The following is a 27,500-nucleotide window of genomic DNA, read 5'->3' as shown; positions in this document are numbered from 1 at the left end:
ATCCAGGACTGTTTGTAAGCTTCTGAGCCCCCAAGCCCTTCTGTGTTGGAGGGAAGCCTTCTAGCTTATCAGTGGGAGTAGTAAGAACTAGGTAGCCTATCTACCAAAAGAGGAGTGATTTCTGGCCCAGAAATTGTAGTTCATTGGCCATTTGAGCAGTTTTCCATCTCTTTCAACTTTTTGGTCTAAAAGCCTGTGTTTGTGCTTTTCCTACCTTTTCTGTAACTAGTCTAGTCCAGATACAGAGTTGCTGTATCCAGGACTGTATGCAAGCTTCTGAGCCCCCCAAGCCTTTCTGTGTTGGAGGGAAGCCTTCTAGCTTATCAGTGCGAGTGGTAAGCACTAGGTAGCCTATCTACCACAAGAGGAGTGAATTCTGGCCCAGAAATTGTAGTTTATTGGTCGGTTGGGCAGTCTTTCCATCTCTTTCAACTTTCTGATTTAAATACCTGCGTGTGCGCTTGTTTCCTACCTTTTCTGTAACTAGTCTAGTCCAGATACAGATTTATTGTATCCAGGACAGTTTGTAAGCTTATGAGCAGTGCCAAAGTCTGCTCTTCAATTTTTTCCTTAGATCTGCTAGTTCTCTCCTCACCTGCACTTTTACTAGCTTATTAGTCTAGCACTTTACCAGAATTCTTGTAGCAATTATTGTAGCACACAAAAGTGCTATCAGCACTAAACGTTCTACAAAGAAACAGCTCCAGTACTTATTATTAATGCCCACCCCTCCAGGCATGTCTAAAGGTGAGTTCCCTGTTCTTTCTCCTATTAACTTGGTGAATTTGGGCATCCTGTGGCAATGTAGCAACTGTCTCATGTACACTGACAACCCTCTCCTCTTACCTCCCAACACTCAGACTTGTGAGAGATGCATTTATATAACCAAATTGGAAGCCACAAACTCTCCAGCCAGACCGGAATAGCTGGTCAGGACAGGAAAGGTTAACACTTACACCACACCACATGGAACACACAGCCCTCCAAAACACACACCAGCACTGCCTTCATATAAAAACACAAACCACACCCACTTTTACGGAGGCTCTCAATAAAAATCTAACCAAACAGCAGAGAACTCCAAGGCAGAAACACACCAGAACACAACACTAATCACGAGACACATATCTCTCCTAAACAGTGTGCCAGTCAACCAAAGCCACTAAGGCCAAACAGCATGCCCAACACACTAGTCATAGGTGACTCGATAGTGAGGCACACTGATATCCCACTCACTAAGTTGAATAAGGAGAAAGTAACAGCTGCCTGTCAGGTGACAGGATCCGCCACATAATGCATGCACTCAAGTCCCTCAACAACAGGTACAAATATGACTCAGTCATTGCACATATGGGTGTGAATGATCTGAGATGTACCTCCCTGGAATACATGAAAAGAAACATGGAGGAGCTCTTGGATTATGCAGTCCAGGTGGCTATGGCCCTAGCCCTGAGCAGCATCTTACCATCACCCAGAATGATACCACAGTACAAGCAGAAAATGACTGATTTCAACAGTTGGCTAAGTTTCTGGTATCACTCTAACAGGATCCAGTATCTGTCTAGATACTTTGCCAGAGATGGCCTGCACCTGTCACCCCTGGGCTTCCGGATACTGGCCAAGGCTCTTGCCACCCATATAGTGCCTTTTTAGGCATTGTTCCAAAGACCAAATTACCACCATAACAGCTACAAATACAATCTGAGGGTCATGCTGCTCAACACTAGAAGTCTAAATCTCAAAATGCACTCGTTTGAAGCACTCCTTAAAATGGAAAACATCGACATTTGTGCTGTAACAGAGACCTGGTTCAAGGTAGCAGAAAGCACCCCTACACTACCAGGTTATAACTCTTTCCACACCTTTCGGCCTCAGAACTTGGACCGAAGCTCCAAAGGTGGTGGTGTTTCCATATTCATAAAGGATGTGCACACCTCCAGACTAGTTGCCCAACATAAAGCATCAGAGATACTTCAGGTGCAGCTAACACTGGGTAAAACAGCAATTCAGGTGGTAGCCTGCTATAGGTCCCCAAATATGTTGCAAGACTCACACTCCATGTTCCTAAGCACCCTGGAGAATATTAGGGTCTAACCTAACACTCTCATACTAGGTGACTTCAACTACCCCTCCATTAACTGGGAAAACTACTCATGTACCAATACACCTGCCCAACGTTTCCTGGAGTTCATTAATTCCAATGCCCCGGACCAGCTCGTTCTTACCCCCACTATCGCAACATCCTTGACCTGGTCATTACTAACATGGGCGACCGTTGCTCTACACAAATAGTCAGCTCCTCCCTGGTTAGATCCGATCACAAACTAATCACCTTGGAAATCAACATCCCTCCAACCCCCTCCCCCCAAAGGTAACCACCATGAAAAACTTCTCCAAAGCTAACTTTGGGCTCCTAAAAACAGAGGTGGCTAACTTCACAGCACCCATGCAAATGGGGAATAGTTACATGACTGCCGAATCATACACCAAGGCACTGTATGTACACATACATACATGCATGCATGGATCTCGCCATACCCAATAGAACCAAGACGCTCTCCTCCAAAAAAAAAGGAAGCCAATCTGGTGGTCCCCTGCCATAAACAAACTCTACAACCGGAGGAGGAAAGTGATGCAGAATAAGGTGAAGTCCCAAGACTGGAAAAACTCCCTTATCAGCCTCAACAAAAAGTTGAGATCCCTCATCAAATCCTCTAAAGCTAGCTATGAAAACAGAATTGCAGCAGTCCATAAAGACAATCACAAGGCCTTCTATAGTTATTTAAAGAATTTCCATGGCAATACCCAGATTTACTCTGAGTTGCTCCACAATGGTACCTCCTATACTGAGCCAACAGATATTGCCAATATACTGGCCGACAGATTCAGTGCCAACTTTACCCCCCCCCCCAAAGGACCAATCACAATACCAGTAGATTGCCAGTCACCCAGTAATACTGCTGCACAGGTTAAAACAGCACTGTCCAAGGCCAAGAATACAGCTTCTATGGGACATGACAATATCCCCGGCTGCGTTCTACATGAACTACAGAGTGAAGTGGCACCTCAACTGTGTGCCCTGTTCAATCACAGCCTCACCTCAGGCTTTGTCCCTAGCGAATGGCACGCTGCTATAATCAACCCTCTCCACAAAGGAGGAGTAACTACAGACCCTGGGAACTATCGCCCCATTAGCCTGATGAGTCTGATATGCAAAGCTATGGAATGCATCATCATGGATGTAATAAACAAGGATATAAGGAATCTCCAGACTCTGGATCCCACACAGTTTGGTTTTGTGAAGGGTAGAGCATGCCTGCTCAACTTGGTCGACTTCTTTGAGTCAGTCAGCAGAGCTGTGGATGAAGGCAAGGTGGTTCATACAGCCTACCTTGATCTGGCCAAGGCCTTTGATACCATCCCCCACTCAGGAATCATAGAAAAACTCAGTAAGCTAGGCATCAACACCTATATCACTAGGTGGGTTGCAAACTGGCTCACAGATAGAACCCACAGTGTGAAAGTAGCTGACTCCAAGTCAGACTGCTGACTAGTCATGAGTGGAGTCCCACAGAGTTCAGTCCTGAGTCCTCTCCTGTTTGGTATCTACTTCTCTGAAGTCCAGGCCAACACGAAGGGACTCTGGCTGACAATGTTTGCAGATGAATACAAGTTGGGAGCTATTATTAACTCCCCAAGTGATGTTGACATCCTACAGAATGGCCTCACTGAGACCGACAACTGATGTCAGAACCATGGCCTTAAGCTCAATGCCAACAAATGTGTCATTATCTCCTTTGGGAAAAACCCAATTCCCATGAATTACCACATTGACGGTAGTCCACTGAACGTGGAAGGCGTTATAAGAGATCTGGGAACACAGGTTGACACCGACCTCTCTTTTGATCACCACATTGCCACTGTGGTCATAAAGTCCTTTCTATGTGGCACATCTCATTACTAAGGGTTTTGCATCCAGGAAGAAATAGAGGTCATTGTCTTCCTCTACTCTTCCCTCATTAGGCCAATCATCGAGTACAATGTCCCATTTGGCATGTACCTCACTGGACACCTGCAACATCTGGAGAGGCTGCAAAAGTACCTCACAAAGAGGATCCTAGGCCATAAACATGTGTCCTATATGGACAGACTCAAAAAACTCCAACTATTCTCTTTCTCATATCGCCTACTTAGAGGCAATCTCTGCTTGACTTACAAAGCCATGTCTGACCCAGCTCTGTTAGAAATCCCAATCCCTCCACACCACATGCTTCGGAGACCTCAACCTCATTACCACAATCAACAGAACGTACTGGAGGGACAGGTTCATAACCCAGAGACTGCCCATGCTATGGAACAGACTTCCATACATGTCAAGCAGAGCACCTTGCTGACCCTCTTCAAGAGAAATCTTGATGAGTGGATGGGAAATAGAAAATTCACCCTGGGGTTAACGCCAGTGGCTCTACTCAACAGAGGCACTGGGAACTGAGGTCTGGTGGCACCATGTCAGGGTAATCCTATGGCTAGGCTTGTAAAGGCCCCAGGGCCATTAGCCTAGTACACACCTATGAACCTATAAAGAAAGCTCTGGTGGCTTTAATATCTAAAGATGGTAATGACCTGTCAGATCCAGCTTCATATAGGCCAATTTCCATTTTTAAACCAAGATTAAAAAAGTATTTACGTTTATAATAGCTAAAATAATGGCAAAGGTGCTAACATAATTGATAGATATGAATCAATTTGGTTTTGTGGCTGGGAGGCAAACATCTGACAAACATTAACAGAACAATGATGATCCAGAGGGAAGTAGAATGTAAGAAAATACCACTGTTATTGGAAGGTCTTGATGCAGAGAAAGCATTTGACGGAGTAAGATGGTATTTTATGAGTAAGGCAATGGAAACATTTGCATTCCCTGACAAAATGTTAAGGTTGATTAGGAGGATACATGAGGGATAGGAGGCAAAAATTAAAGTGGAAAGGTTCCTCTCTGATAAGTTGTGTCTGAACAGAGGAACAAGTCAAGGGTGTCCTCATTCCCCTTTGTTATATGTGTTATTTTTAGATTTCTTGGCAAAGAAATTAAGGGACTCAGAAATTGAAGGATATAACTGGTATGGTAATCAGGAGACATTGCTTTTATTTGCAGATGATATTATTTAGTACCTGATAAAACCAGAAAAGGATGGATCTGAGGCAGTTTCATGTTTTTGGGCATATAAAATGAATGAAGACAAAACAAATGCTATAGCTCTAAACTATGTAAACACATATGACTTGGTCAGCAATGCCCATAGTTATGGGGACGCAATAAAATGAAGCATTTAGGAGTACGGGTTAAAATTAAAATTCTGTTTTGGCAGTTAAGGATATGTGGGAAGAGACTACATAAAATATAATACAAAAACTGAGAAACTGGAAGCTTATGTTTATGGATATGGATAGCAAGATACAAGCAGTGAAAATGATTTAGTCTCTTTAGTTTCATATTCAGGCCAGGCATATTTTATCACCCAGAACAGAAGTTGTGGACATTAAGAGTTGATGGACTTTATCTGGGAGGAGAAGAGGGAAAGGATCACCTGCGATAAGTTGATATTTCCAATAGGACAAGGAGGTATAGGAGTACTTCATTTGAAGTGATATTTTAGAGGTGCACAGTTTAGGTTCATATACATAACACAAGCAGAAAGATATTCAAAGCGAAAAGGGCTGATGATGAAGCAGGGGAGAAAATAAAGAAATAAGGTCAAAGTAAGATTTTTGGATGCACATCCTTAAGTAGAATAATAACATCCATACACAATACTATATTCATAAATCAACAGAAAGTATCCTAAGAACTAAACCAACACAAGAAGGAAGAAAGGAGATTCGAACGACAGGGGTGACTGCAATCAGAGCTAATGAGAGTATGCAAGAGAGGAATGGAATTTGCTAGAGAAAACTGGCAAAGGATCCAAGATATTGGCTGCAAATAGCTAAAGAAGGAAAAGCAACAGAATGAAAAGAGGCAAAGAAGACATTTGTACTGCATGCTAGAGACTGCCTTCCCTAGCTGGCAAAGAGAAAGGGACTAGGGAATTCTAAGTGAAAGACCTGCTCTGGTAGAATTTTTAGTTGAATCCAGAACAAAAGCCACTGTTTAAAACATGGATAATTAGTAGGGCATGTAAAATAGGGGACCAGATCAGGGATGAATTTCTGATTTCCCATCCATTGGTACAGGTTATGCCTGAATAGGTTAATGATGAACTCTGCTTCACATGGATGGGAAGCGTGTTCGAGAGAAGGAGTATTCTCAAAGACGCATAACTGTCCCTCCAGCATGTCCCGTTTATTTTGGAAGCAAGCTTTAAGTACCTGGATAAAGTAGTTCTGATGCTATTTGTTCTGTGGATATAAAAAAAAAATCCATCAGAGCGAGATCCAAGGATATCTTGTACGCCAGGCATACATCACCCCTAAATAGTCTCTAGGGCACAGAGTTAAGGGATAGGTCTTTGATGTGGTCCATACATGACAGTTTTTTTTATACCGTGTATTCTTTTTATAGGAATCTCTGAGAATGTTCCAGCTGTTCCATGTGCCTGGGCAGTTACATACTGAAGGGGGCATTGTACTCAAAGGGAGGTCTGATGAGGGCCAAATACAGTGCGGTAATGAGTTCCTTTGACCTAGATGTCATACTGTTGCTTATAAGTTGAGCAAAATAAAATGATTTCCTTACTGCCACACACACATTAGCCAAACGCCAGATTTCTGTTTACATACTTCTTCAAATTGCTGACTATTGTGTCTAATTTTAGGGGAGTGTTATCAATGTGATATTTTCCTATGGTAGCTGACTTCCCAAAGGGTACTATTATCTATTTCTAGGCATTAAGTTTTAAACCATGGCTCTGGCACTAGTTATTTGTCTGTGTTAGTCCTTCCTGGAGGATATTAGTGTCTTGAATAGATTATATGACTGCTCCTAGTATGCAATCTATTGAATTTTTAAAGGTAAAAAATCACTGACCCAGGTGGGACTTATCCATTAGGCCACTGTGCCTATTCATACCTATACAATGAAGATATAAAATGGATTTTGAGAACCAGTAAAACAAGATCATGTCAGTGTGGCCAGGCCCCATGATGGACATTTTGTGGTAAAACATACTAAAATATAACAGGAAACATTCTGAGTGATTCTGATGCATTAAAATAGCTCAGAATACAAAGTCATATTAAAAATGTGTTTTTGAGTCCCAAAGCAGTGCTTTCCTTTTATTGTTTTGGCTATTTTATCTTATAGGCAGCCCTCTGCAAATATTCTGGAAACATTACTTTATTGTACCATGACTTTTGGTCTGGTCAGAGTACATACACAGCTATCTGGATACTCAGTGACAACACTCTTCTTGGAATGGACAAATGCCTAATTACTGAAGCAATTTTTACTGACCTCATCAGAGCCTTTGATTTTGTCGATCACTCAATTCTCCTAGACCACCTTACTGAAAGAGACATTAGTAACACACTACCCTGTTTCAAACACTTCCTCTCTAACCACCACTTCTCAATTAACTTCAGCTCATCAACCTCTTCATCAGTCCCTCTGCAAAAACACATCCCTCAAGGATGTATTCTGACACCGCCCTGCTTTTCTATCTACATTTACAAACTACCTTTTGACTTACTCCATCTTCCACTTCTGCTTTGTGCTGATAACATGGTCCTATTCCACTCCAACCATTTTGTTTCTTCTCTTGAACTCAAACTTCAGGTTGATTTTCATACCCTTATTCAATGGACCAGTGATAAACAATTACTGCTAAACTGCTCTAAAACAAAAAAAGAATGATTTTTGACACTAGATAAAAGCTCACTTCCATCCCCAGGCTTCTAAAAATTCTTGATCATCTTAATAACACAACTGAAAATATCACTTCAGTCAAATGCCTAGGGATTTGGTTTGAGCCCTTCCTAAATTTTCAGCTCCAACTGGACTACATACATGTGTGCGTGCGCACACACACACACACACACACACACACACACACACACACACACACACACACACACACACACACACACACACACACACAAATATCTCTCCTATTCTGGGCTAATAGGAATTTACCATTTTTTATCCAGACCCTGTAAAATGTCACAGGTAAAGGTATCTTACCGACTCAGTAAGAATACTGTCTCCTGGTAACTGTTGCAACTTCTAAAAGAAATGTATCCACCATTCAGTCAAATTCTAATGCCTCAAGAAATGAACAACACTGCAAAACCATTGAAAAAGCTAAATGGCTACCTGTGAAACATGCTGACTTTCTACTTGCCTCTCAACTACTTAAACTTATCAAGAATGGCACCTTCAATCTACTAACTTTCAGAATATTCTGAGATGAACCAACATACAATCTTAGACATGTTAACCACTCATGACTTCTCTTCCAAACCCCACAATCTATGATTTGCTATACAGACCATGCTTTATCAGTCATTGGTCCCAAACTTCTGGAATCTCTCCCTACTTTTCTTAAAGATCATTCATCCTACCCCTTTTTCCATTCATAAATAAAAAAACACATTTCAAGACTCTAGTTACTCTAAATGTCATTGTTCTGGTTTAATCTAAGTTAGCCAAAGCTGCTCTGTGTTTGGCATCCTTTGCCAGAGGTACAGAGTGCTTCTGTTTGAATCCAAGCCATCCAAAGATAAGAACAAAAAATTAAGTTTATTTTGAGTTTGATCTGCACTTTTTCATCTGTATTTTACTGTTTTACTGCATTAATTTCTTCCTTTTGACTGTTTTTTTCTGTTTGTGCCTGCTTATGACCTGCACTTGTTTTGCACTGAAATATTGCTTAGTTAACATAGACTAGATCCAGACTTGCTGAATCTAGCCTTTTTTTTCATACACTTGAACTCAAATCCAGGCATCTTACATTAAGAAGGGCTCCCCTGCACCTTTGCAGCAGAAGAGTGTAGCTATAACCTTGTCTGAGCTGGGGACCGTTGGAGGAAAGATCATTGGTATGATTTCCTATTGGCAGACTAGTTTACAACTGTTTAACTTCACCTGTATATAAGGCTTGTGTTTGCGTGTAGCTGCACATTGTGCAACAGGGGTTAGCAGTGCCTTGTATAGAAGCATAGGGCTAGAAACTGTTTTTCCCTAGACACCAGTCAGTGAAACCCTACCAGGTTCCATACTGCTTGGCGGGCAATGAAGCTGCGCACTTCTGCGCTGCAGGCAACTCAGCTAAGCACTGAGCAGTGTTGTCCCACTTTCCATCTCTCATCTTCTATAGAATAAGTCCCCTTGTTAATCCTAGAGCAATAGCTGATCTAATTTGCCCTCTCGGAAATTAGTACTTAAGAATTACTTGCTACTATGGACAGTTAGTTTCCCAACATTTCTCCAGCCAGCCTGATTGACATGGGTATCCTGAGGCAGTGTAGCAATTGCCTCATGTATACTGACAAGCACTTGCTCTTAAAGCAAAGAAATACAGTATGTGTGAGATGTAACTATACCATTAAGCTAGAATCAGTCCTCTCATGTAACAATAAACAAGACATCAAAGAGGCTGTCAGCACACACACCTCTCCACTCATACAAGATAAGGTCAAGACACATAAACCCACATGCACGGAGTTACTCATTAAGAGCCTACCAAAACACTGGACACCTCCCAAGTGCAAACAACCTGCACATACTGGTACATAAACAGAATCCACCACTACGCATAACACACATTTCAGACCCTCAACAATTAAGTCCCTAAGGCAAAACACCTCAAAATGTAGTGCCCTAGTCACAGGTAACTCAACACTGAGACACAGAGATGTCTCCCTCACCAGGATGGACAAGGGGAAGGTCACAGTCAGCTGCCTGTCAGGTGCCAGGATCCATCAAATCACACACACACTCAAGTCACTCAGCAACAATTGCCGTTATGACTCTGTCATAGTCCACGTTGGATTCAATGACTTGACATGTACCTCGCTTGACTATATGAAGAGAGACATGAATGAACTCTCAGCTTATGTGTCCCAGGCAGGTATGTCCCTAGCCTTAAACAGCATTCTACCTTCACCTAGGATAATGCCACAATACAGAGAAAAAAATGATTGATTTCAATAATTGTTTTAGCTTCTGGTATCACTTCAGGGGGATCCAGTACCTGACAGCCTGGGAAGACATGGTTGACAGACCACGCTGCTTTGCCAGAGATGGCCTTCACCCGTCTGCTCAAGGCTTTTAGATACTGGCAAAGACACTTGCCAACCCCCATAGTGCCTTTTTTTGGCAATGTCAAAACAACAAAACTTCTGATGTACGGAAATCCACTAGAGACAAACTCAAAGTCGTGCTGCTTAATGCTAGGAGCCTAAACAGTAAACTGCACTCCCTGGAAGCACTCCTCACCTTGGAAGATGCTGATGTCTGTGTAGTCACTGACACTTGGTTCAATGTCGTAGCGAGCACCCAAGAACCAAAGATGGAGGTGTGTCCATCTTCATTAAATCGAAATACACTTCAAGACTGGTAAAACAGTACTACTCTCTTGAGCTACTCCAGGTTGAAATAACTATATGCAAAATACACCACCACATCATTGCTAGTTGCAGGTCCCCCACAGTGGACTAGAAGAAGCACACCGCCTACCTGGACTTGCTAGTGTTGCTCAGTATACAGCCAAACACCTTGGTTATGGAAGATTTCGATTATCCTTCCATCGACTGGGTGACTTACACGAGCACAAACATGATCACTGTGAGGTTCCTGGATTTTGTTAATTCAAATGCCCTGAAACAGTTGGTCTGCACCCCCACAAGGGGCTCAAATGTCCTAGACCTGGAGCTCACCAACATGGGGAGGGGGTTACTGCACTACCCCAGGTGTGTTGCCCTCCCTGGTAAAATCAGACCATGAATCAATCATTTGAAGTAAAGATCAGACCTGACACTTCCACAGGAGCAAAAAAAAAAGAAAACATTTCTCCAAAGCAAACTATAGCCTACTAAGCAAGGGTATAAAACATTTCAAAGCCCCTGCTAATGCAGCCAACAGTGACTCCTATGCAGAGGAGTACACAAATGCTTTATATAGCCATATAAACAAATGTATTCACTCAGCTGTACCTGACAAGACTAAAACCAGGTCCTCCCAAAAAAACAAGCCACCCTTGTGGACTGTAAGTGTAAATACGCTATATAACAAAAGAAAGAAACGGATATCTAAGAACAAGAGGGAACATACTCACAGAGGAAGGATACTCTCCAAAGTGTGAATAAGCAAATCAGATATCTTGCAAAGTCCTCTAAGGTTAGTTACAAGAGTAAATTAGCATTCCTAGTTAAACACAATCATAAGCCATTCTTTAGCCACGTCTGAAACCTACAACGGAATGCCTAGCTTTGTGCCAAACCTATAGTGGATGGTACCTCTCACATCAAACCTGAGGAAATTGCCAACCTGTTAGCTGACAGATTTAGGAATAACTTCATCCCCCCTATACTCACCTGACATACCCCAAACATTCCTGACATCAGTCCTCTACGAAGTATCTCCAAAGAACAGATCATACAAGCACTCTCCAAGGCCAAAAACCCAGCCACTGTGGGACTAAATAACATTCCAGGCTGCTTACTAAACAATCTAAAAAAGACCTAGAGGAACCACTTGGCACTCTTTTTATCCATAGCCTGAGCACTGGCTTTGTTCCAGCAGAGTGGCAAACAGCAACAGCAATCCCCTTGCACAAAGGGGGTCCATCAACCCACCCAGAAATCTATTGACTCATAAACCTAATCAGCCTCATCTGCAAGGCCATGGAAAGAATCATCATGAACCTCATCAACAAGGACACAGACAGCCTTTAAACTCCTGACCTGACCCAGTTTAGGTTTGCCAAGGGTAGATCTTGCATATTAAACCTGGTGGACTTCTTTGAGAATGACACCAAAGGCCTGGATGAGGGCAAACCAGCAAATTCTTGATTTAGCCAAGGGTTTTGACAAAATCCCCCACTCAGGAATCACTGGGAAACTCTCCCAGCTGTGGATTAACCCATACATCATTAGATGGGTAGCCAACTGGTTCATCAACAGAATGCACACTGTTAAAGTTGGGGAGTCCATCTCCACCAGTAAGACCAGTGGGGTACCACAAGGATCTGTGCAGGGGTGTCTACTGTTTGGAGTCTACTTCTTTGAGGTCCAGGCAAAAGTAGATGGTCTGTGGCTTACAAAGTTTGCAGATGACTGCAGACTGGGAGCAATCTGAGTCCTCCAACAATGTAAACATATTACACAAGGGGCTGATGCAGACAGATGATTGGTGCCAAAGTCACAGACTAAAACGACATGCAAAAAATGCCTCATTATCCCCTTTGGCAAAGTAGTAGCCCCTGCTAATTGTGATATAGACAGCATCCTCCAAACTCAAACCCAGTGGTACAAGGCTTGGGAACACAGGTTGACAGCAATCTAAACTTTGATCACCATGTATCCATAGTGGTAAGAAAAGTCTTCTACATTGCGCATCTCATAAATCAGCATGTCACATCCAAGACTAAGGAGGTTATAACTCCATGTACGTGACCCTTATCAGACCACGAATTGAGAACAATGCTTCCTTCTGTATATATCTCACCAGACGCCTGCAGCAACTGGACAGACCACAGAAGTTTCTAACCAAGTGAACCCAGGCCCTCCAAAATGTGACTTATATGAAAAGACTGAAAGCACTGTCACTGTACTCTATATCATACAGGCTGGTCAGAGGCCTATGCCTGGCCAATACATTAGTCTCTGACTCTGCCTTAATGGAAATGTTTCATATCCATTATTCAAATGAGACAAGAATCTCTCACTCCAGAGATCTCAAACTTGCCTGTGATATTAGCAAAATATGCTGGACAGACAGATATGTTTCCCAGAGACTACCACTCCTCTGAAATAAGCTCCCACTACAAGTGAAGCAGAGTTTTTCAATGGCTCTCTTTAACAGCAACCTTGATAATTGGATGGGTGACCATAAATTCACCCTGGGGGTGGCACCTATGTCCCTCATAGACAGGGGTATTCAGTGCTGATCATAGAATTACTCTGCTAACAATGACCATGTTTTACATAGCTAGGCTTGTAAAGGCCCTATGGCCATTAGCCTAGTAACCACCTATGAACCCATGAACCTATGAAGAAAATGTAACTACCGTCTCTCTGTTCATATAACCTAACGTCTTCATTTCCTTCTTCCATACACATACCTTGCTCTGACTCTATTTTTGATTGTGATTCTTTCAGTGCGGCAACTCTGATTTCATCCTCTCTAAATACAATGTATATATATATATATATATATATATATATATATATATATATATATATATATATTGTGTTTTTTTCACTCACTCACTCTGTATAATGTCATTTATCTATTGACTTTATTCCTTCAAGCCAGCTATGATATTCACTTTGTATATAATATATGTATATATCTCATTTTGTCATTATCTGTATATAATATCATGTAATTGAGTTTTACCAACAAACAAGCTCACCAGTATCTGGAAAATAAAGTCTTCAAATGAAATAAACAAATGAATTTCAAAAGACCAAACAAATGAAAACAAAAAACATAGCCAAAAAAAATAAGAAACTTTTAATGATAAAATGAGCGTTTTCGTGCCAGGCCAGCCAGGGCGCGTCTTCAGATTAATGAAATACTAATCAACTTAAAACAATTAAATATGATAACAAATCAACTCACATCCATTCAAATCAAAGTAAAAACATCACATGACTGAAAAACTCATAATAAAATCAGTTACTACACTTAAGCACTTAGTGTTTCAAGAATCTAAAAATTGAAAAAATAAACTGAAGTTTGTAATTCTACGACATATACAAACTAACTATAAATAAAGGTAAAATGTCAACCCACAAACTCAATCACCTTAGAAGGGGGTGTGACTGAAGATGTGGTTTCAGGGATAACATTTCACGCAACCAAAAACCTCATACCGCTTGAAATGTCAGAATCCATCTCAATTCATTCCTCTCTGTAATATTAACTAAAACACTGATCCTCATACTATCTAACTCTTGCAAAACCAAAAAGATGAAAGAATGTAAAGAGCCCTTTTGCATGATGTGTTTCGCTAGGACATTGTTTTCAATGCAAGTACATATCTTATAACTGACTTGTCAGGTTATAAACTGAAATTCATCTGCTGGAGTGCACTGCAACAAAACAGGACAACTCAACTTATTTGCCAAACTGAGTATTCCCCTTTTCTCTAAGACTATGTGACCTCAGAATTTTAAGTTAAGGGATGTGTGGGTGAAGACTTTTAAAGTTTAAGTGTATTTAACTGTTTAGATGAATTTCTTTTCAAGGAGTTAGTTCTGCCGAACTGTCTGGTATGGAATTTCCGTTCTTGAAATCAATATTATGCTGTTCTCTTTCCTGTTTATCCTACATTTTGTAATATTTCTTGATTATACTAAGGTTCCCTTGTTCCTTACTACCAATTCTTTTGAGACCCATGGTGATTTTTATTTTTCCTTTTTATTAGTGTATACACTAAGATTTAGTGCCTCTGAGATGGAAGAGTTAATGTTTTTACATTGTTCTATCACTTTAGCATCTTGTAAGTATGCCATCTTTCTGTGCCCTGCTCTTTTTCTGTCAGTCAGACATTTTGAAGCTCAGGACTACCATATTTATTTGGCAGGGCTTTGCAGCTAATTTTACTGGGTGACTTATGTTGAGAAGTAGTCAATCATTTTCAGACAGTGACAAAACCCTCTCTGTATCCACACATGAAAATGGTATGTCTAAAATCTCTTTCAAAAGCCTGCATTCCAGAAGCCTATATTACAAATTAACCACCAAGTATCAGCCAACATGTGAACACAAGGAAAATATGTTCTTGCATCAGCTTTCAGAAGACTGTATGACATCTTTACTGATATTTAGAAAGAAAAGACAGTTGGATTCCTTCTGGAATGTGCTGCAGGTGTATTGTCATAAAACAGTTGTATTTTTGGTGAATTAGGCCAGCCCTATAAAGAGTTAGTGTACCACTGCTTGTGAAGAAGTTTTGTACCCCTCTGATCCCCATTCTTATTGTGTGATCAGAGGAGAAGTCAATAAATCTTCATCTTTCCTCAGGGTTATCAGTTTAGCCCGGTTACAAATATGTAAACGCACAGACCACACAAAGATGCACACACTTCCATCTACAGCACCTTTTAAAATAATAATAAAGGTGGACTGCTATGCAATTCTTTACAAAACTGAGCCAAACCTGTGCAAGAATATCTAGTCTTTATTAACAACTACATATTCTCTTGGTAGGGGGGGTGTCTAGTAGCTCCCCTAGAGTAAAAATTAGAACCAGTGTGAGTATGCATGCAATTTTTTTGTAGGGAAGTGCTGAAGTCTTCCAACTCAAAACCTGACGATAAATACTTTTTTAATAAGTATTTAAAAACATCAGAAACCTTTACATTAGCAATGATATAACAGCAAGCAAATGTTTTTCTATCCATTTATCTATCTCTCCGTTTACTTTTTTGCTTATTTGCCTGTATGTCTACTTACCTATCTCTCTCTCTATCTCTGTCTCTAACAAGTAACTTGGCTGTTTTCTATGACCTTACTAAATACAGGGCTCCTATTAGCTTGTCGAACACTCAAAAGAGTATACCCTCTTTGATCAACAGCTAATATGCGAAACCACAAAAACTCGAATGGCCAGAACAGCAATTTTTTTCCCAGGGAAAAAAATCTCTGGGCCATTGTCAGGAATTTGTATTTTCCTCCACTGTAGTGTGATTACGGAGTTGGTATATTTAAGTAGGGGTGTGTGGGGCACACCCCACATGTTTGGGGGGTGTGGAGGGTGAAGCCCCCAACTTTATTTTGTTTGTGGATTTTGTAAGATTATGCTCAACAGGGTTTTAAGGTTGAAAGTAATTCTGTTACAAATATGTAACACAAATAAGGTATAAAATAATGCTTGCTTAAATGCAGAAATAGAGTTTAGCAATATTTGATTATAAATGACCGTGGCTTGGAAAATAAGGAATCTGCTGAATGGACATTTCTTCCTTACAGACTTAAAAACAGGATGTGCAAAAATGCAAAATCTGCTTTTAAAGAATGCTGTGACAATGTGTTTTTCTGCATATAAAAAGAATGGACACAATATGTTTCCTTAAAAAACATGTTTTTCTGCATTTACAAAGATACAAATAGAATACTAAGGACAAAAAACAGGATGTTCCCACTGTCAGGAAAGCTGAAAAATAATATCATTAAGTCAGCAGTTTGCGTCAGCATCTGCAACAATCAGTATTGTTTCTACAGGATGAGCAATTCTCCAAAATAGAATACCAAGAGGAAATGTATATGTATGTACATGACTAAAATTGTATATAAAGATCTGTATTAATCCAGTTATGTTAGGGGTATTGGTAGGGACACATTTGTCCCAAGGTAAATGTTATATCTCTCACACCATCTGTACTATATGAGAAGTAAAGTGGAACAGTACTTTAAGCTGAAACGTTAGTCCATCTGGTTTATTATAAAAAGTTATTTGTTACTGCTCTAAGTTGATGCTGCAAAGTATATTCTCTCATCAGTGTATGCAAGTTTCTGTATGCAACAGACTGTGAATGCAAATATAACCAGACTTTGATTTCAGCAGAATCCAGCCAGCAAGACTGGGTGTCTTAAGAAGACTTCAAATCCATCACAGTAAGCAGCACCATATAATTTTTCAGATTTGTTTTTTTTTTTTTTTTTTGGGAACAGCAATTTTTTTTCCCTTGAGAAAAAAAAATGCTGTTTCCGGCCGTTTGAGTTTTTGTGGTTTTGAATATTAGCTGTCGATCAAAGAGCGTTCACTCTTTTGAGTTTTTGACAAGTTAATATGAACCCCTAAATACATATGGTTAGAAAGCCAAAAAATAAAATAAAATAAAATAAAATGATAGAAAGAGAAAACAGAATAATATATCACATTTTGGTATTGGATAACCTTACATTAATATATTTTAAGACCAAGTTACTAATACTGTAGCACTCACATCTGTAAATACAAACTAAAGCTACTAGCCACGGATTCAGCATTAGTCATTATACTGAATTTAGGACAAATCTGGACTAGTATAGAAAATTATGTTTTGCTGACTACATTTAATATGGAGGGGGGCTTAACTCAGTGACACTTTTGAGTGATGTCCTGACTGCGACACAGACTACCTAGAACTGACTAATAACTAGGGCAGTGGAAGAATCAATGAGAGACAGAGAGAGGGAGTGAGTGACCACTGCCAAACTATCCATCCTAGATGGAGGGAGACATCTGGGTCACTACACTGACTGCATGTACTGGATAGAGAGGTACACTACATACAACATATGAGCTGGAAATATGTCCTTGGTTTTATCAAGCCACTTCCATGCACTATCTTTCATTAAGCATGTGCAGGAATGGGCATGCTCACAGTGCAAAATACAGCAGGCCATTACATCTGCAAGCTTGTATATCAGCTGATATGAGAGGGGTTTATAGTCAAAAAACAGAAAAAAAACTCATAGCTGTATGGCTGAAATGACAGTCACAATACAATCAGCTTTTATGCTGGTGATGGGTAATGAGTAGAGGTGGTTGGATAGTTGTCAATCACAAAAGAAAAACAATATTAAAAATGCTATATGGGTTTGTCTTGTCTTTACAGATATTCCCCAACCACTGGATTACAGCAACTGTACACATTACATCAAATCAGTGAGTCTGTCATTTAATGAGGAACCATGATCTTATTTCTGATTTCTCCTTGTCGTTTTGCTATTTTGACTATAGTGGTCCAAAAAGGCTCAGTTTGAATTTGTAACTGGTTACAGGAATGGACCCAATCTGAGTGTGGGTTATATAACTTTTAAGGCAAGACAGGGTGTTGACTGTTGTGTGACGTCAGCCCAGGCATGCAATAAGACATGAAGCTTTAGGCCGAGTATCATTTTGCACCAAGGTTATCATAGCAACTATGTACATCACTGAGTGCCTCAGTGAACTTACGATATGCTGTTTTAAGTTGTTACATTTTAATTGTATGTTTTAATGTGTTATTGTTTATTAATTAAGTTATTGATTTGGCTCCCTAATAAAACTCACAGAAATTTGAGTAAGTCACACAACATCATTGACAATCTGTCACAATCACTCAGCTGCAATCTTCAGCAGAGATGGCGAAAAACACCATATACTTTATATATATATATATATATTTTTTTTTTTTTTTTTTCCACGAGACAAACCTACCTACACCTCCCACACCCTCAACATTAGCAAATTATAGGCACATGGGATGAAACTAATTACACACAACACAGTTGTCATGGTAGCAAATGGGGGAAATCAAAATGGTCAAAGATAGGTTAATATAAAAAGACTTCATTTTCTAAAACAAAATACTAATCTGTCTCCCTTTAGTATGGTCAATGAATGCATTAATATTGCAAGAATAATAAATCAAAATGCATTTCAGTGCTGCATTTATTTTGTTCTGCTGTCTTTGGGAGGTCTTAGTATGCCTAAAGTTGTCTTAAAACTCTTGTGTTTTTAATGGGCGCATGTCTATTTTTTCTTTTAAGAAAAGCAATATATGTGTAGCATAATACTTTGCTGTTTTTTATTGATCTATACTGCAGTATTGACGAAGTGTCTATTTATTTTAATATGTACTAATGGACAAGAAAGTGGCTTTATATAATGGTATTTTCATCATCTATACTTTAATGTTTGTAAGTCATTTTGGTTATTTTGAAATAGTCCCCTACAGAGGTAGTTTCATTGCCTATAAATTGCCTATTATACTACTGAATTTTGGAAGATATTTATTATTTATTTATCTATTTTACGTATCTTTTGTTGACCTGGTTAATCCTACTAAGCTAGCAGTTTTTTTTCTATTGCTTATATCCTCCTGAGGTATAATCTTATTATGTTTTCTTGACAGTAAACTTTAATTAGCTTTGTATTAGCTTATGACAATTTCTATTGTTGGAGAGCTGTGATAAATCAGTAATTTTTGATTACGTTTTTTTTTTTCTTCTTAATGTTTGAAGATCTAGGAGGTGTTATGCATTTTATGCTTATATATTTTTACCTTATTTGGAGGGCTTCTTGGATTGCTTTTTGTCGTTTTTAAGGAGGCATTACTTTTTTCCTACTTTTTATACTTTTGTGCAAACACTACTATTTCTCTGGGTTGATATTATTTATGCACACGCAAATTAATGCAATTGTTCAGTAATATTAAGTTTGGAAGTTGTTTACTTTTTAGGATGGGTTTACTTATGTGTGGCATTTGATCATGGTGTTGAAGCCTAAATAACCAAATATCATACATTTGGGAATTTCCTTCTATTGATAACATATTATATAACAGAAAATCACATTATATAACAAACAGATTATATAACAAAAGGAAGAAACTGATGTCTAAGAAGAAGAGGGAACTGACTCAGCAGGGGAAGAATTCTCTCCATAGCTTGAAAACCAAAATCAGAAATCTTGTAAATTCCTCTAAGCCTAATTACAAATGTAAAATAGCATCCCTAGCTAAGGATAATCATAAGCCATTCTCTAAGTATGTCCAAAATCTAAAAGGGAATGCCCAGCTATGTGCTGAACTGGTAGCAGATGGCACCACTCATACTATACCAGAGGAAATTGCCAACCTGCTAGCTGACAAATTTGGTGCAAACTTCACCCCCCTGTCCACACCAGCCATATCCCAAAGCATACCTGACACCACTCCTTTGCCTAGTATCTCTAGAGATCAGGTAATTTCTGTGCTCTCCAAAGCCAAAAGCACAGCCTCAATGGGACCAGATAACATTCCAGGTTGTTTAGTAACCAATCTAAAACAGGACCAAGCTGACCCACTTGATGCTCTCTTTAACCATAGCCTAAGAACTATGTTCCAGCTGAGTGGAGAACAGCAACAGTAATCCTCTTGCACAAAGGGGGGGGGGGGCATCAACCGACTCTGGGAACTATAGACCCATAAGTTTAAGCCACCTCATCTGCAAACTAATGGAAAGAATCATCATGGATCTTATCAATAAGGACATAGGTGACTTTCAAACTCTAGACCCAGCCCAGTTTGGCTTCACTAAGGGTAGATTATGCTTACTAACCCTAGGGTCTATATCAGATGAGCGACCGTTCCAATGTTCGATTCATAGATGGTTAACATCATATGACCAAACGTCGGAAAGGTCGAAGGTGAAAGTCAATGGCTTTTCACGTGCAGAATGCATTCTCGGAGTTGGCATATTTAAGTAGGGGGGGGGGGTGCTCAGAGCGGTAAGGTAAGTTTTTTTTTTTTTTTTTAATTTTATTATATAGTCAATGTTTCGAACTTCGCTCATATGAGTTCACTCATGTGAGGTTCAAAGTTTTGAAACTTCGACTATATAATATAGACCCTAACCCTAGTAGACTTCTTTGAGAAAGTCACCATAGCCCGGGATGAAGGAAAGACAGTGCACATTGCCCATCTTGACCTTGCCAAGGCATTTAATAGAATCCTCCATTTAGGTATCATTGAGAAACTCTCCCAGCTGGGGATTAACTGCTACATTACTAGATGGGTAGCCAATTGGCTCAATGACAGAACACATACTGTCAAAGTTGATGACTCCTCCTCTACCAGTAGACTCATCAACAGTGGCATATCACAAGGATCTGTGCTGGGTCCTTTACTGTTTGGAATCTATTTCTCAGAAGTCCATGCTAAAGTAGATGGCCTTTGGCTTACCAAGTTCACTGATGATTGTAAAGTGGATGTAATCGTTGAACTCTCCAACAATATTAACATATTACAGGAGGGGCTAACACAGACAAATGACTGGTGCCACAGCCACTGTCTAAAACTAAATGCAAAAAAGTGCATTACTATCCCCTTTAGCAAAGCAGAATTCCCTGCTAATAACTATACTGCCAGCATCCTCATAAGTTCAAACCCAGCGGTGTGAGATTTGGAAGCACAGGTAGACGACAATCTGAACTTCAACCACCAAGTTTCCATAGTGGTAAGGAAATCCTTCTACGTTGTACTTCTCATAAGTAAGGGCATCGCATCCATGTCTAAGGATACTGTTCTTGATCCTCATCAGACCATTAATAGAGTACAATGCTCCCTTCTGCATGTACCTCACCAGACACCTGCAGCAGCAGCAGCTGGAGAGACCACATGTTTTTCACCATGAAAATACAGTGCCTCCAAACCATGACATTACATGGATAGACTGAAAGCCTTGTCACTGTACTCTGTATCGTATATGCTGCTGAGAGATGACTTATGCCTGGCATACAGGGCAGTCCTTGACTCTGCCCTGATGGATATGCTGCTCATCCGCAAGTCAAATTGCACAAGAGTCACTCCCTCTAAGGATCTTAACCTAGCTTGTAACTTTAACAGAACATACTGGAGAGACAGATATATCTCCCAGAGATCGCCACTACTCTGGAATAAACTTCCAGTTCACATGAAGTACAGCTCCTCACTGACCCTATTCAAGCCCAACCTGGACAAATGGATGGGAAACCACAAATTCACCCTGGGGGTGGCACCCATGTCCCTCATGGACAGGGGTAGTGAGTGTTTATCATAGATGCGCTCTGTGAATTACATGCATTTAACCAAAGACAATTGATGTAACTTGGGATTAACATGCCTAGGCTTATAAGGGCTCTAGGGCTGCTAGCCTAGTAACCTGCTATAAACCTATGAATCTATTAAGTGGTAGGGGAGAACCTCAAGTGAAATATGGGATAAATATAGTGCTGTCACTGTGGCAGTCTGAGTAACACATGAAGTGCTGAACAAATCTAAATCACTGATCTTTGGATTTGTGAGTTATGTAGTTAAAACAAAGGGAGATTTGTTGGGAGGGTACAATTCACAGGTAAAGTGGTTTGCAAAAGACAGCCTCAGGTGGGGAACAGGATACAAGCAAGATAAGATTAGTTAGTTAAGGAATTAGAGTTATTTCCATTGGGATGGACTTATATGTTTGAGATGAAAAGCTGCAGAACAGGAGGATGTTTTTAGAGCAGATAATATGGGGGTGATTAGTTTACACAATAATTTTCAGAGGGTGCTGTGGCATCTGTTAGGGTGTTTATGCTAACCTGCATGACATAACATTAATTTCAGGGCACAGTATATTCAAGACCTGGACAATGCCATTGCTGGCTCAGTTACTCATCAAAGACTTGCAATCAGACAGATTTTGTTCAAGACAGGTAACATGGGAGTGGTCTGCTTACTGAGTATGTGGGGGAATGGGCAGTGCTCATCATTTGATGAGGGCATTTGTCTTAGCTTGCATGTTAAATAACATTGCTTTCAGAGTGCTGCATACTCAAGGTACAGAAAACAGTATGGCGGATTCACATTTACATTAAGACTCAGGAGACTGGCAACTATTTTTTTATTTTATTTTTATTTTATATACTTACATTTAAGAATGAGGGCAGCATAAAGGACACATACTGCTACATTCATTAGGACAAGCATGAGCAAGGGGTGGGGAGTACAGAGGATGGTCAATGTTTATCCTTGCTGTAAAAGAATAAGAGGTCTCACTGGGCATTGCCGGGAGGGGCTTATACAGTGGCAGTTAGTATCAGAAGGCCTAGGAATACTGTGATTTGACTCAGGCTTTTGTTGTAGAGAAGATGTTGCAGTACTGGAGTGGGAGGAAACCTAGAGTGAAAGATGAGCATTTACTCATGGTCCTCAGTAATTCTGAGTGCCAACCTTTGCAGGGGTATGCAGCTATAAATGTGAGGCCTGGTTGTTTAGGACAGCATACAGACTGACTGTTTTTTTTGGAGCATACAGGATATCAGAAATACTGCAACCGGGTACACATACAAAACCAGTTTGGGTGTTGGGTGCCAAGGAGATAATGGAAGACTGCGACAGGGTATGGATACACTTTAAGAGGAAAAGACAGATCAGTAAGGCCAAGGGAGTTTCTGTGGCTACATGCCTCACTGGGCACAGAATAGCATCAACTTTACATGTTTATGGTCAAGTCATGTTCTGGGGGGAAAGGGACGCAGGCATGGACAGTTTTGTTGCCTCCTTTCAGGCAGGCTGAGGTCACCCTAAGTGACTTAGGTCCCTAGGCATGGGGATGGAACCTTGAATGCTATGTGATTTATCAGGTATGCTGTAGGGGGATGAGGGCAAGGCATGGGGCCTGCTGATTATGGTTTTGCAGACCCCTTCATTGTCTTCTGTTGTAATTTCTGCCAGATGAGTTGAACTGGTAAATTACATGAATTTTGGGGATTCTGCTTCACTTTGCAAGAGTGAGTTGGGTTCAATGACCATGTTCAGACATGACCAAGACCATAAGCAAACTACACTGAGACATTCATTATTATAGTCATACATTTATTATTACATTTAGACATTTGCTTATATTAGCCATAGATATTAGAGACTAGAGGATATAAAAAAAATAAGTGACTAAGATACTCCAGTATCTTCTGCTAGCTCATTGTTCATTCTATTCACATTCAGCGTACCCTACTGTCACTGCACAACTAATTAAATACTGAACTTTCAATGTATTTCTGTTAATCGCTAAAAACTTTCCATGTAGTTTACAATTCTGTATATTTAAGGCAATGAGCATGTTTTTGATTTTAAATCTGCTGCTTAGCAAGCAAAAGAAAATAACGGTCATTTTTCGTGCTAAGCAGTCTTGATTTTCTTTAAACAGAGCTGTCAGTATTGCATCTGTAAGTGATTAGAACATTATCTTAAAGATGGTTTGAACCACTCAAAATACTTTTCTGAGTTCCTGATTTACAGCACCAAATTGTTTATATCGGATGTTGTCAACCATGTCTGTACACAAGACAAAGTGTTACAGTTAATAAATCAAAACACCTGCAAAGCATAATGCAGAGCTGTAGTTAGCTTTTCTAGTGCCCTGGGATATTCCCCCATCTGGTGCTCCACTCAAGTTTAACTTGACAAAAAAACAGGTCATTTGTCGTCTTTAGACTGCAGCAAACTGCTTGCTACAAATGTAACAAACAGCTTTCTATAGGTAAGTACAACAGAGGGAATGCTGAAGTACATTCATTTCTTTTTTTTCAAATAATTTTTTATTTTCCAAATAATATAATGTTTAACAATACAGTCATCAATAAACAAGTATTATAAACATTTATATACACTATATACAATTGACGTGAACAAAGGAGGGGAAAAAATTATAAAATATATGAAATTAGTAACAAAAATTTATAATATTCAATTAATAAAGTATAAAGTTACACATTAATTATTTAGGGTTCATTTTTAATGTCTCAATAAGAGTTAACATTTTTTCTCAATTCCTTCAACTTGATTTCTAATGTCGCTGTTTCTTCCATCAATCTCAAGAATTATTCCAGAGTAGGTTCTTGTGAAGACTTCTACTTTCTAGTTATACATTTCCTTGTCACAGCTAGTGTGGACCAAAGTAGGTATAGATCTTTTTTATTCATTCCAATAGTATCATTAACATTTAAAAGGACTAAAGATGTTTATACTACAACAGACTGCATATGAAGCACTGAAGTTCTTCAGTAAGTGCAAATATCAGGATTCAGAAAGTGAATGCTGGTATTCAAGATCTCGCTACCCGACTTCTTATGCCTGGCCAGCTGTCTCCTTTTTTCCCACCCTAGCTATACCTCTGACTTCAAGCTACTACTTACATGCTCATTCCTTAATCTAAGGCTTTTTGGCGGGGTAGAGTCTACAACAAGTATACTAGTAAAGAGCATATTATAACAATTACGGGCCATTTCTCCTGTCTAATTGCTTTGAAAGGCAGGAGTCACAGCTTGACGTGGCAGAGCTGAAGATGTTAAGATTTGCACTGGGTGTGACTAGGGTGGACAGGATTAGGAATAAGTATATTAGAGGGTCAGCCCAGGTTGGAAGGTTTGGGACAAAGCCAGAGAGGCAAGATTACATTGGTTTGGACATGTGCTGAGGAGGGATGCAGAGTATATTGGGAAAAAGATGCTAAGGATGAAGCTGCCAGGTAACAGGAAAAGAGGAAGGCCTAAGATAAGGTTTATGGATGTGGTGAGAAAGGACATGCAGGTTGTTGGTGTGACAGAGCAAGATGCAGAGGACAGGAAGAAATGGAAACGGTTGAGCTGCTGTGGCAACCCCTGACTGGAGCAGCCGAAAGAAGAAGAAGAAGAATTGCTTTGCCTGGCACATGTATTCAGACTCTACAGTTGATAAATTAGCTGAACATATTATTTTACTTTAATTTTTCATTGTTGTATGACATGTTTTTGTATACTGTATTATTTGTTTCAGATTTAACTCAGGAATAACAGCCTATGCCCTGTAGTAAAGTGTGCAATTTCTTATGCATTTTACCGGCAACAGAAGTCATGGACAGAAAGGAAAGCTATTTATATAATTTCATTCAGAAGGAGGAAGAAGGCAGGCATCATCCTGCCTGTGTAAGATGAGTGCTGCTATTTGGGTGTGAGCAGAGATCCAGGAATAGGACAATCTTGGCTCAGAAAGACATATGCTACAATCTAGTTCCTTCTGGCATTCCCAGGTTATGCAAACTGTTCCACTCCTGACAGTTTTACCACACTTAAAAACACATCTCACTCCACCTATGTGCTGAAGATAAAAATAGAAATGAGCAACAGAGTCAAATACAGACAAACCAAAACAAAAAGGAAGCTCTGAGACTTACTTTTTCTTGCACTGGATCCACAAGTCCTTGTCCTTTCCACAGTTGCCCTTTTCAGTCCCTTCGATATTTAGCTTTTCATAGCAATAATCTTCTGAAACTGTTGCCTCTAAGGAAAATACAGAATTCAAACCAATGTTAATAAAGCAAGCTTAAGTAATCCAGTCCTAGTTTACTGGGACATTTACTTTTTTTTTTCTTTTTCATTTTGCCGTCAAACAACCTGAGAGCTACAACAAGAAGAATAAGTGTCAACAAACATTACCTTCAGCATATCAGGTGTGGGGTCTCTTCACATTCTATGGCACCAGACAGATGCAACTCAGTCACATGATGGGGATTGTCAGTGCCAAAACCTATAACCAGTGCGGATATTTTCCCAGATTGTACTCCAGGCTAATGGCAACAGGCATTATGACGAAAAGACTAAGCCAATCAACATGACACCTTCACAACAGGCAGGATCACAACTAAATAAAACAGTTTTGTAAGCTAAAAAGTACACAAGAGATTCCAAGAATAAGACTGAGCTACCTTTCTTAGTGTAACAGTACCAAAGCATAAACTATGCCTCTACAATGGGCAGTAAAAGTGGCACAGAGCAGTGTGCCAGTAAGCTGAGACATTGTACAGTCTAAACTATGGGTCTATATTAGAATCTCGAAAGAGAAGAGCGAAACTGCCAAACATCGAACAAGTAAATGGAAATCTCTGTAATGGGAGATTTCCGTTTACTTCAATGTAGTGCGGTCTCGGAGTTGGTATATTTAAGTAGCGCGGGGGTGTGGGGGGAGCAGGGGGGCTTGCCACCCTGCCTACACCATTTAGCTTTTTTTTTTTTTATTATTTTTTTCTGAACATTCGATGTTTTAACAGTTCGATCACTAAAGGTCAACCTTTAGTGATTCGAACTGTTAAAAATTCTATGTTCTAATATAGACTCTAAACTACAAAGCTGGAGGTGCACAGGATACAATTTGCCACAAAAATAACAGTTGTGGGACGTGCCATAAGACATAGTCAAGTTGTCAATAAAACTGATGGCAAAGAATGTGTCACTAAATCAAGGACAGGACATATACTGTGTCACCAAAATGGAGGGTGCAGCAGAATATTCCACTGTACTGTACTGTGGTATACAAAAACCAGGATGTGTACAGTTTCCACATCATTGGGAAAACTCATCACTGGAAAGAAAGAAGCCACAAACTAGCTAACTAACTAAATAAACAATACAAATAAATAAATAAGAAAAGCAAATACAGCAGCTGTTTGTTTTTCCAGCATGGAATTTACACTGTCATAAACCACTGGGATCAGAGCAACAAGTTCCACCTCATGTATCTTAACATCCATTTTCAAAAGTCTTCTTAAGAAAATGAGAGTACCGTGTACTTGCCATCACTTCAGTTATCCACAAGGAAACAGATAAATCTTCTTCATACTAACTAAATAAATTCTCCTCAGTGTGGTATTAGAACCCAGCACACATGAAAAACATGTTCGCTGTAATGTGGTACCTGCCTGTCTTTGTTGCACTGCTTTCCTTAAGTACCTTGATGTAGGGACAGCGGACACTAGAACCCAGGAGAAAACCAATATATGAGGTTTGATACCAAGATTGACATCTTGCATTGGCAGGGCCATGATTTGTGTA

General features: G+C 39.8%; 1 protein-coding gene across 1 annotated transcript in view; it reads right to left on the bottom strand.

Moving 5' to 3' along the window:
* The window catches only part of ADAM22 (ADAM metallopeptidase domain 22), a 2,281,988-nt gene that overhangs the window by 418,957 nt on the left and 1,835,531 nt on the right, over window positions 1-27,500 (bottom strand). The window contains exon 21 of the mRNA XM_044066314.1: window positions 25,847-25,952. Within this exon, the coding sequence (XP_043922249.1) occupies window positions 25,847-25,952 (106 nt within the window). The remainder of the gene's footprint in view (window positions 1-25,846; window positions 25,953-27,500) is intronic.

Source organism: Protopterus annectens, chromosome 3.part1 (genome assembly GCF_019279795.1).
Source record: "Protopterus annectens isolate FY-2018-M chromosome 3.part1, PAN1.0, whole genome shotgun sequence".
Lineage (NCBI taxonomy): Eukaryota > Metazoa > Chordata > Ceratodontiformes > Protopteridae > Protopterus > Protopterus annectens.
This window is presented reverse-complemented; position numbering and strand designations above follow the sequence as displayed.